The 12502-nt window shown below is 42.1% G+C and overlaps 1 protein-coding gene across 1 annotated transcript in view; it reads left to right on the top strand.

Moving 5' to 3' along the window:
- LOC106567130 (synaptotagmin-6) overlaps positions 1-12502 on the top strand; it is a 77165-nt gene that overhangs the window by 59266 nt on the left and 5397 nt on the right. The window contains exons 2-5 of the mRNA XM_014136078.3: positions 4953-5388; positions 6577-7135; positions 9001-9121; positions 10503-10674. Of these exons, the coding sequence (XP_013991553.1) occupies positions 4953-5388; positions 6577-7135; positions 9001-9121; positions 10503-10674 (1288 nt within the window). The remainder of the gene's footprint in view (positions 1-4952; positions 5389-6576; positions 7136-9000; positions 9122-10502; positions 10675-12502) is intronic.

The following is a 12502-nucleotide window of genomic DNA, read 5'->3' as shown; positions in this document are numbered from 1 at the left end:
AAACATATGACTATTTTACACCATTTTAAAGACAAGACTCTCCTTTATCTAACCACATTGTCCGATTTCAAAAAGGCTTTACAACGAAAGCAAAACATTAGATTATGTCAGGAGAGTACCCAGCCAGAAATAATCACACACCCATTTTTCAAGCTAGCATATAATGTCACAAAAACCAAAACCACAGCTAAATGCAGCACTAACCTTTGATGATCTTCATCAGATGACACTCCTAGGACATTATGTTATACAATACATGCATGTTTTGTTCAATCAAGTTCATATTTATATCAAAAAACAGCTTTTTACATTAGCATGTGACGTTCAGTACTAGCATACCCACCGAAAACCTCCGGTGAATGTACTAAATTACTCACGATAAACGTTCACAAAAAACATAACAATTATTTTAAGAATTATAGATACAGAACTCCTTTATGCAATCGCGGTGTCCGATTTTAAAATAGCTTTTCGGTGAAAGCACATTTTGCAATATTCTGAGTAGATAGCCCGGCCATCATGGCTAGCTATTTTGACACCCACCAAGTTTGGCACTCACCAAACTCAGATTTACTATAAGAAAAATGTGATTACCTTTGCTGTTCTTCGTCAGAATGCACTCCCAGGACTTCTACTTCAACACCCAATGTTGTTTTGGTTCCAAATAATCCATAGTTATATCCAAATAGCTGCGTTTTGTTCTTGCGTTCAAGACACTATCCGAAGGGTGACACGCCGGCGCATATCGTGACAATTCTTTTTGCAATATTCCATTACCGTACTTCGAAGCATGTCAAACGCTGTTTAAATCAATTTTTATGCGATTTTTCTCGTAAAATAGCGATAATATTCCAACCGGGAGACCTTGTTTTCGTTCAAACACTGAAAATAGAAAATGGAGTCTTCACATGCACGCACGCACCAGTGTCATTGTTCTCAGAACGACCACTTTCCAAAGTCCTACTGTTTTTCGCCCAGGGACTGCAGAGTTATCATTCCCGTTCTGGCGCCTTCTGAGAGCCTATGGGAGCCTTAGAAAATGTCACGTTACAGCAGAGATCCTCTATTTTCGATAAAGAGGCTACAGAAGGCCAAGAAATGGTCAGACAGGGCACTTCCCATATAGAATCTTCTCAGGTTTTGGCCTGCCATATGAGTTCTGTTATACTCACAGACACCATTCAAACAGTTTTAGAAACTTTAGGGTGTTTTCTATCCAAATCAAATAATTATATGCATATTCTAGTTTCTGGGCAGGAGTAATAACCAGATTAAATCGGGTACGTTTTTTATCCGGCCGTGAAAATACTGCCCCCTATCCTAAACAGGTTAAATTACAGGTTGTAATGCAACAAAATAGGAAAAACGCCAAGGGGATGAACACTTTTGCAAGGCACTGTACATGTACCACTACTGCACTAGCCAAATGAAACTAGTTCAGACAGGACAAACCGTTCAGTAAGGGAGAGGAATGGTTAAAAAAACAAATCTCACTTAAAGGGAATGTTTCCGATTATGGGGGAGGGGAGAGCTTAAGGGAGGGATAGAAGGAAGGAGAGGTTGATGCTTAGAGCTGTTTGGAGGGAGGGACCAAGGGATGAAAAGCTCAAAGCTGGGTGAAAGGAAGCAATATTTACTGTGGTTGGACCTTTCTCATTTACATCATGGTGTGATGTAATGAATAAAAAAATATTGGCCCAGGGAGAGCCAATAATGCAAGACACCATATTGATGTTTAAAACATTGGGAGTACTCCAGCTGGCTTTGAGATAAAGCCCAGATGCTATGTCTGCGCTATTAAAAGTAGCAGTAGTCAATCATCTATCACTGCATCATACCTCAATATTTTCTTCCTCACCTTTCTAAATCCTGAAGGAGATCTTCACACAGTTGTGTCAACCTCTGAGAGTATCGATTGAGTAGCCTAAGCTGACTGGTTCTGTCATGAGAAGGCGTCCTGAACAATTCCTGTTGATTGATTGTAAAGCTGATCCGTCTTGGGGGGATGTGATCATCAATAGTGTTTTAAATCCTGAGGTCAGTCCATTCCCACGCTGTCTGTCTATCTGTCTGTCTGTCTGTCTGTCTCAGTGTGGTTGGGCCCAGCACCCCACTTGGAGTAACGGCCTCACACTGCTCTGCTTCATTACCCTATACTATTTGTCTATCTGTTTGGGAAGGAACACACACCCTTGCACCATGACCAATACTCTGTGTACCTCCCAAAATGGCACCCTAATCCCTACATAGTGTACTACTTTTGACCAGAGTCCATATGTCTGGTTAAAAGTATGGCACTGTATTGGGAATAGGATGCCATTTGGGATGCAGCCACTGTCTGTCTGTCTGTCTGTCTGTCTGTCTGTCTGTCTGTCTGTCTGTCTGTCTGTCTGTCTGTCTGTCTGTCTGTCTGTCTGTCTGTCTGTCTGTCTGTCTGTCTGTCTGTCTGTCTGTCTGTCTGTCTGTCTGTCTGTCTGTCTGTCTGTCTGTCTGCGGGAAGGAACACAAAAGACTGCACCGTGATCAGCCCCCAGTGGGCCTTGGCCCCGCTGCCCAGTGTCTACAGCTGCAGCACTGTCTAGTGTGTACATTACATCACACAGAGAGAAAATAGAACTTCACAGCCCACTGTCTAGAGCTGTGGGCGTACATCACTGTCTCTAGTGTGGACAGCACTATATGTAGAGCAAATTGAGCTCTGATATGTCAACGATCTGTATGTCAACAATCTAATGTGCGGAAGTGTCTTGTGACAGACTGTCAGTGCACGCAATATTTGGTCCCATGTTCCGATGATTCAATGTCCGGTTATGCTGTCTTATTGGGAAATAAATATGTGCTTAGGATAATTAAACGGATACTAACAAGTGTTAGCGCAATGACTGGAAGACTTAAGTATCCCTTTAACAACCAATTGGTAATGTGTTTAATGTTATCGGTGGTTACATATCTTGGGAAAATTCTTCTCAGCCATCGTAGACCATTTCAGCGACATAAAATATCCATTCTATGCTCCTTTCAGATAGTCTACATAAACCATCAATCTACTGTATCTTCTCATTTTTCATCACAGCAAATGAAAAATGTGCCAGTGATAGGTTGGTCAACACTGTCCTTTGTGCAGAACTGTGAGAAATGGTAGTTGACAAGGAAAAGTCATGGCCGGGGATAATGTTGAAATCCCCTAGGAGCAGAGGCACAAATCCTCCAGTCTTGGAAATCTAGTCTCCCATCTTGGATAACCCTAAAGCGCTCCGTACTGGACACTCAATTTAAAAAATGATTTGATGGTAGTTCTGAACATGAGAGTTTTCATTTGAGTAAAAATGAACCGTTTTTATCTGTGCACGTTTGAAAGTTAGAACTGCACTGGAAACCGTAAGGCATCCATAAAGTTATCTAATAATAATACAAGATCACGTAACGTGTGAAAGGATTCTGAAAGGATCAAATGTAGAAAAAGAAGAATCCATGTTGATATTCCATCCGTGTTTCATTTGAACCACTTGCAAATCTTCCTGTTTAAATATTATGTCATAGGCTACAATGTAACTGTTGAACAAACAAATATCCTGCAGTAATAATGTTTAACATATGCTCATATTTGTCCATTCAACTGGGAAACAGTTGAGCCAGCTGAATTTCTAAAAGGAACTAATTGAATCTGCCTCGGAGCATCTCGTCTTATCTATCTAACAGTTGGGAATTATGTTGAGATTGGAGTCAGAATACATTTAGAAAGCCCCAAGATGCTCAGGGACTGTTCAGTGTGAATTATTGCAGACAAGTCAGAGTAATCAAGACTGCAAAGCAGCAAAGAACGAATGCTGCAGCAAAACCGAAGAAATAAAAGTCAATTTTCCACTGTGGAAGTATGGAAACGTTGGCAAGTATCAGGTGGAGAAAAATAATTACATTCCATCAAGAATATATTTACTGTATAACACTGGGTGAAGCCAAGCCAACAATGTGGTGTTTCTTCTATGCCTTCTCAATTCATATTAATGTTTGCTTGGTGCTGCCTGTCAGCATTTTCGTTGCCTCTCCAGGTCTTTGGATCCCATTTGTTCTTCCAGAAAGCATATTCATAATGTTGAAAAATAAATGACTTGGGTTGTTCCAAGCCCACCCCACCCCCGTCTCGTCTTAACACCCACACACGTACAGATAGGCTAGAAACACAACCCATTCATTGATGCAACTATCTCTGCGGCAGTTATCCCAAGAGTCTTTGTTGCTATTGAAATAGATGATATGCCTATTTATAATTTATCAGAGTTAACTGTAATTACTTTTTAACTCAGTTGCAAGTCTAACAAAGTGTGTGCTACTGCAATGTGTGTGTGTGTGTCTGTGTCTGTGTGTGTGTGTGTTATCTTTTTACTGCTTTAAAGCTGTAAGCCTTAATGGGGGAACTGCCACATCCGTTTGGGATATTACAACAACAAAGAAGTTACTGGAAACAACCAACACTGTTTTTTTCCCTCGGACATCATTGCACACGTGATAGAACAACAAAATATGTACTGCAATTTTTTGAACCACACTGCTCGACGCACCTCACCTCTGTTTCGTTCACGAAACAAAAACAATAACAAAGGTGCAGGGGTGAACAGTGGCGCTTTATTCCCTCATGCAGACTCCATTTCTAAGGATGAGCTTTTATGTATTTATCACACACATCCATACAGCAATGAAGACAAATGTACAATATAATCATCAATCTTCCGAAAACAGGTTGGATAGTTAACATTTGGCTGACTTACCGCCAGTATTTCATTGCCACTGATACAGCAATACCAATCTATGGTGTTAATGTGATGCTACACCCACTGTGCCGTACTAATCTACTCTTCCATATTTTGTGTTTCAATCTAATTGATTCTGATTTTCTTCTCACTGTCTCCACCATCTGTTTGTCCATATTGTGTGATCCTGCGGATCTGCTCCAGATGTCACTTTTGGCCTCCTCCTCAGCGTGTTTGTGGTGTGCGGACTTGTCCTGTTGACTCTTTGTGCCTTCGCCTCCTGGAAGCTGTGCTGGGTGCCTTACTGGCAGAACAAGGCGGCAGCAGCCCTTTCCTCCAGCTCTGCAGCCCTGACCCCGGCCTGCGGTCCCCCAGACGACTGCCCCCCCTTCCACCTCCACATCCACCCTCCTCAGCACCAGTTCCTCCCAAGCCCCAACCAGCAGAAGTCACCGATCACCATGGCAACGGAGAAAGTGAAGGACCCGATGGGTTCCATGGGTTTCCTGGAGGCTGCTGTGAAGATAAGCCACACGTCACCTGATATCCCAGCAGAGGTGCAGCTCTCAATGAGGGAGCACTTTATGAGGCGTACTCAACGCATGCAGCGGCAGGCCACTGAGCCTGCTTCCTCCTCCAGGTTAGCACACACCCGCGCCATCGACATGAATACATAAACACACAAACACACACACACACACACTGAGGTGTGGTCAGAAAACTAAAAGGCTCAGTTAGTTAGCAGAAATAACAATAGTCAGTTCTAAAGAATCCCAGGAATTGGCAACCCTCATGGGAACCTGACAGTACAGGCCAAATATTCACATAATGGTAACAAAGATAGAAAATGTACTTTTAATCTACCTGAATCCACTTGAGTATTCCACAGCCGCACACACACACACACACACACACACACACACACACACACACACACACACACACACACACACACACACACACACACACACACACACACACACACACACACACACACACACTAACATTGACACACAAATACATTCAGAAAACGGAATGGGTCTGGTAGTCAGCAGAAATATCAATAGTCAGTTATAAAGAATCCTCATAGGGACCTCACAAATCTCCTAATAACTGCACTAAGAAAGTTAGTCATTCATTTTTTATCTGAATCCAATTTGTTATTCCGCAGCCATTTAAAAATACAGTTTCTGCATGATTATCACAGTGCAAAAAAGGCAATTATGTTTCATTTTGTTTTGGTCCTCCCAAGCCCATATACTTTCTGCCTGTGAGCCATTTGGTGCTGTTAATTTAAAATATGGTAATTAATATCTCCAGATCACTTCATGAGAAGTAATGGAATACACTTAAAAGCGTGGGGGGAAACACCAGTAAAACAATCCCACAGCTATTATTCCACATAGCCACAACTCCAACGGGGGGTCTGATTATTGGATGTATCTCAAATAGTTTTTCAATAACATCATCTTTATGTTCTGTTGTCTTGAAAGACCCCATACCCGTATTGAAAAACAGACCCTAAGATGAGGACTATTTGTACTACTGAGTAAAATAAATTGAATCGAGGACCATACGGTTCTAGGTTCCAGAAACACTATTAAGATTCAAAACCCACTTGGATTTGAATTCACCTGCTGGGCAATCAAGCACAATTCTTCAAACACTGACTTCTCCAGGCATCACAATGAAGCTGTTTATATTTCCCCCTCTCTCTCCTCTGTCTCTGCCTTTGTATACACTGCCCTTTGCTACTACCGATTGCATGGTTTTATAAGGTTCTCGTATTTTTCCTCCTCTCTCTCCTCCGTCTCCTCTGTCTCTGCAGACACAGCTCATTCAAAAGGCACCTGCCCAGACAGATGCAGTCGATCAGCCTGGACCTTGGCAATGACTATTTGGACGAGGACGAGCAGCCCACCAGCATCGGACGCATCAAACCCGAGCTCTACAGACAGAAGACCCTGGACACTGACGAGTCCGCGAAGAACAGCAACGCCAAGAACTGTGGGAAGATCAACTTCTCCCTGAAGTACGATTATGAAAACGAGGCCCTCCTGGTCAACATCCTCAAGGCCTACGACCTGCCCGCCAAGGACCTGTGCGGCAGCTCCGACCCCTACGTCAAAATCTATCTTCTCCCTGATCGCAAGAAGTTCCAGACGCGCGTCCACCGGAAGACGCTCAACCCCACGTTTGACGAGTCCTTCCAGTTCCCCGTGCCTTATGATGAGCTGGCTGTTAGGAAGCTCCACATGAGTGTGTTTGACTTTGACAGGTTCTCCAGACATGATATGATCGGGGAGGTGGTGGTGGATAACCTTGTTGAGACGTCAGACCTCTCCAGAGAGACGGACATTTGGAGGGACATTCAGTACACCACAACTGTAAGAATATGTCTGTTTGTCCCTCACTTAAAGCAGAGTTGACATAGTCTGGTCGCAGATCTGTTTGTTCTGTCTTGCCAACTCCTACGGCCATTGTTTGGCATGACAAAGCCCATAGGAGTTGGCAAGAGAGCACAAACAGATCTGGGACCAGCCTAGAGTTAACATTGTTTACATGTGTAACCAGTTAGAAAAATAACCTCATTCTAATCATTATGCCCCCCAGAAAAAAAGATGCAATTTTTTTCAGTGTGTCATAAATACTTTTCTAAAGTAAGACGTTATTCTCATCATATGAAATGACAGTAGTTATAAGCTAAAGGCATAACAAGGACTTGTAATCATCACAAAGGTCATGAAACTGTCTGGGCAAAAAAATGTGATCCTTCTAACGACACACTGAAGTGCTCATTAATTTTTACACTAATCCTTTTTTGATGGTGTGCTGTGGATATCTTGTTGTGCTAAGTGCAGTAGTGCACTATGTCGTTGGCATCAGTTTGGAATCTATTCGATGCTTCTCTTCACTGGAAGCCACTTCAGTCAGAGTATTAACTGTGGCCCGTATTGTTGAACTTCAGCTGCCTTTGGAGGCACCGCTCAATAATCTAGCAGTTATTGCTAAAGTGGCAGAAAGCAGTTGCCTCGTTGCTCAGCACACACATTTTATTGAACAAGGAAATGACTCACTGCCAAAACTCCCTAGCTCACCATCTTGTAGGCAATTGCAAAGTTAAGTACGCAGTATGCAGACAAGGGGGGTTCTAAATGTCTCATGAATTGTTTCATTAAGGATGCAGTAGATTAGACAATATGGGGTTTAGGAGCATGTACCTGTAACATGAGCCTGAGCCTTGGGCTGGATGAAAGTACTGTTTACAAATGTAAATGTTTAGAGCTGAGAATAGAGCTAAGAACCCCAAAGCTGGGCAGAGGGGGGTTTGTGTGGAGAAGTGTACCAGCCGGCAGCTTTACTCAGTTAATAGTTAATAGATCAAGTGCATCAATAATACCAACCCACAGGCATTAGGAAGATAAAGAGTCTAGAGGGGGCGGGCTGGGAGAAGGACAGAGAAAGAATTATTGACATCAGGCAGTGTCTTAGAGCATGTTTGATCCATACAAACTATTTCGGGAGGGTTTGCTTACTAATCATTGGCCGGTTAGAGGGAGATTAGTCAATATCTGTAATACATAATAGAAATGTGTAGGAAGGCCCACTGTTTCCACTGCTTCATCCTGTGGTGATATAGTGCTAAATGATAGTGGCTGACTAGAAACTCAGAGGAATTGAAGGGGTTGTGGTTGTATGGCTTCAGAACTAAAAAAAAAAACGATCTGACCTGAGCTATAGCCATATCTTAAATCTCAACACTAATCCTGGCTCAAACCCAGATTTTTGCATTTTCCCAAATAACATTGACACTTTTTTACTGAGAGGAGGCATTAATAGCAGGCCATATTGCCTTCAGACAGAGAGGGTAAAGGTGCAATGCCTAAACTAACTGATTTGAGAACATTACTGCAGTCTCCACATTGTTCCTTAGCTTCGTTTCCTGTAACCCACTGTAACTTTCTATGTTGTATGTCTTTAGATGTGTAATTCCACAGAAGGACCATAGAGTGCCCATTTGTCACTGTCCTGCAGATTTTTCATTATAACTTCTTGAGCGAGAGCCTGATAGTCAGTTCTGTGTGCAATGGCAGGCTTCACACAAATACAGCTCTTGAGGGAAATTGTAATGACTTTGGCTTTACAATCCATTTCCATCCTAGTGTTTTTGCCCTTGCGTCAGTAGAGCCTGAAGGAATCCTTCCAGTGCTGTGCGTGTGTAACTTTCATTTTTTTCTGTTTGTTCCCACAGGAGAGTGTGGACCTGGGAGAGATCATGTTCTCACTATGCTACCTACCCACTGCTGGACGACTCACTCTCACCGTCATCAAGTGCAGGAACCTCAAGGCCATGGATATCATGGGATACTCAGGTAGGTATGCGCACGCGTGTGTGCGCGTGTGTGCGTGTGTGTGTGTCCATGTCTACGTGCATATGTGTGACTCATTGTTTGTCATAATGACCTGAAAGTAGAAATGCACCCTACCCTGACTGTTACATATGAAATTATAGATACAGTCACATAAAATGTCAAATAAAAAGAGCAAACTAAGGGAAGTCCTCTCTACCGCTTCTAGTTCTGTGGGAATCTATTAATATTCATCAGTGGCAATATGAAGGTGTCATCTGCAGCAGCTTATTTCTATGAGGTTTCAGGCAGTGTTCATTGTTATGTAAGTTTGCATCCCAAATGGCAGCCTGTTCTCTATATACTGTGTAGGGCTCTGGGCAAAAGTAGTGCACGATGTGGGGAATGGGGTGCCATTTGGGACACAGCCTAAAAGTCTGCTGTTCCATATTCCATTTATATTATCAATAACCAGATACCATTAGAGGAAATATGTTTGCTTTGGAATTAAAGTGACATTCACTGTGAGTTAAAGGTCATGAATCGGGTTGTACTCATTCAAACCAAAATAAGACATGTTATTATTTACCTCTCATCTTTATTTACATTTTACAAGTTTAACACCCCTCCTCAGAGGATTTACATGTCTCCCAGTAGTTTCTGAATAGAACTGGATCTGTGTGCAGTAAACCATGGCTAATCAACGGTACCCTGAAGCATATTTGGTTGCAAAGCAAGCCCTCCTTATATTGTTGTTTATGAATTGAGGACAGCTTACATCTGACTATTATACTGGAATAATGTATCATAGGAGCTGACAGATGAAGATTGAAATCAGTATTCACCACAACAATGTTTCACTTTATCCCGTTAAAGCACTCTGTCAAATGCCTTCACTTGCTTCGCTTTCAATACCTGAGGTGTTGACTCATCAATATTTAATGTACAGCGAATTATTCCAGACATTTTCAAGGATGTTATTGCTATATTTAGGTTTAAGTAGAGCAGGAGTGGAATACACATGGGAAATACATATGGGAAATGAAATTGATCGCAGCAGCTGCTGAATCAAAACTGATATGTTTGAGTTAAGGTGAGGTCACTGTAGGCCCTACAGTAATTGGAATAGCTTTTGATTCTCAAATGCTGAGACAATGCCTGCATGTCAAGTGTTATAGAGATAGATCTACACCATCTCTATCGCACATCACACTAACAGAGACTAACATCCAAGCATTGAAAGACAAACTTGTCATCTCATTCTCTCAGGATGTCTCTCGTGACAGACTGTTTGCAGGAAATTTGATTCTGGGTTCGAGGATTAATCTCAAGATAATGTAGCTATGGAATATAGAATTTAGATTCGTTATAACCACCTCATACCTTTCCTTTCTCTCATTGGCAGATCCCTACGTCAAAGTGTCTCTCGTCTGTGACGGGAGGCGTTTGAAAAAGAAGAAGACAACCATCAAGAAGAACACTCTGAACCCCACGTACAATGAGGCCATCATCTTCGACATCCCCCCAGACAGCATGGACCACGTCAGCCTGCACATCTCAGTCATGGACTATGACTTGTACATACTGTTTAAAAATATATATTGGCACCTACAGTTGAAGTCGGAAGTTTACATACACCTTAGCCAAATACATTTAAACTCAGTTTTTCACAATTCCTGACATTTAATCCTAGTAAAAATTCCCTGTCAGATAGGATCACCACTTTATATTAAGAATGTGAAATGTCAGAATAATAGTAGAGGGAATGATTTATTTCAGCTTTTATTTCTTTTATCAACTTCCCAGTGGGTCAGAAGTTTACATACACTCAATTAGTATTTGGTAGCATTGCCTTTAAATTGTTTAACTTGGGTCAAACATTTCGGGTAGCCTTCCACAAGCTTCCCACAATAAGTTGGGTGAATTTTGGCCCATTCCTCTTGACAGAGCTGGTGTAACAGAGTCAGGTTTGTAGGCCTCCTTGCTCGCACACGCTTTTTCAGTTCTAGGATTGAGGTCAGGGCTTTGTGATGGCCACTCCAATACCTTGACTTTATTGTCCTTAAGCCATTTTGCCACAACCTTGGAAGTATGCTCGGGGTCATTGTCCATTTGGAAGATCCATTTGCAACCAAGCTTTAACTTCCTGACGGATGTCTTGAGATGTTGCTTCAATATATCCAAATCATTTTCCTCCCTCGTGATGCCATCTATTTTGTGAAGTGCACCAGTCCCTCCTGCAGCAAAGCACCCCCAGAGCATGATGCTGCCACCCCCGTGCATCACGATTGGGATGGTGTTCTTCGGCTTGCAAGTCTCTCCCTTTTCCCTCCAAACATGTTATGGCCAAACAGTTCTATTTTTATTTCATCAGACCAGAGGACATTCCTCCAAAAAGTACGATCTTTGCCCCCATGTGCAGTTGCAAACCGTAGTCTGGCTTTTTTATGGCGGTTTTGGAGCAGTGGCTTCTTCCTTGCTGAGCGGCCTTTCAGGTTATGTCGATATAGGACTAGTTTTACTGTGGCTATAGATACTTTTGTACCTGTTTCCTCCAGCATCTTCACAAAGTCCTTTGCTGTGGTTCTGTTCATCTCTAGGAGACAAAACGCGTCTCCTTCCTGAGCGGTATGACGGCTGCGTGGTCCCATGGTGTTTATACTTGTGTACGATTGTTTGTGCAGATGAACTTGGTACCTTCAGGCATTTGGAAATTGCTCCCAAGGATGACAATAATTTTTCTGAGGTCTTGGCTGATTTCTATTTATTTTCCCATGATGCCAAGCAAAGAGGCACTGAGTTTGAAGGTAGGCCTTGAAATACATCCACAGGTACACCTCCAATTGACTCAAATGATGTCAATTAGCCTATTAGAAACTTCTAAAGCCATGACATCATTTTCTGGAATTTTCAAAGGTGTTTATTAAAGGCACAGTCAACTTAGTGTATGTAAACTTCTGACCCACTGGAATTGTGATACAGTGAATTATAAGTGAAAGAATCTGTTTGTAAACAATTGTTGGAAAAATGACTTGTGTCATGCACAAAGTAGATGTCCTAACCGATCGCCAAAACTATAGTTTGTTAACAAGAAATTTGTGGAGTGGTTGAAAAACTAGTTTTAATGACTCCAACCTAAGTGTATGCAAACTTCCGACTTCAACTGTAAATATAAATCTGCCGTGCACACTTTCCAGCCACTTGGTGGGAGTCTGTCAAGAGAGACTATGTTCGATTGAACTCAGTTTTACGTTTGCTGAAACATTGTCAAAACATTTAACTCAGACGGTTCTCTCAGAGGAGTATTCTGTATCTGTGCAGTTTGCATGATATGCCTCCTCGAATAGAGCACTCTGTGTGTTGTCTATTTTTTTTTAAACAAATGGGACAACAAAGAGAAAGAAA

Source organism: Salmo salar, chromosome 13, assembly GCF_965601325.2.
Source record: "Salmo salar chromosome 13, fSalSal1, whole genome shotgun sequence".
In the NCBI taxonomy this organism is placed as follows: Eukaryota; Metazoa; Chordata; class Actinopteri; order Salmoniformes; family Salmonidae; genus Salmo; species Salmo salar.
This window is presented reverse-complemented; position numbering and strand designations above follow the sequence as displayed.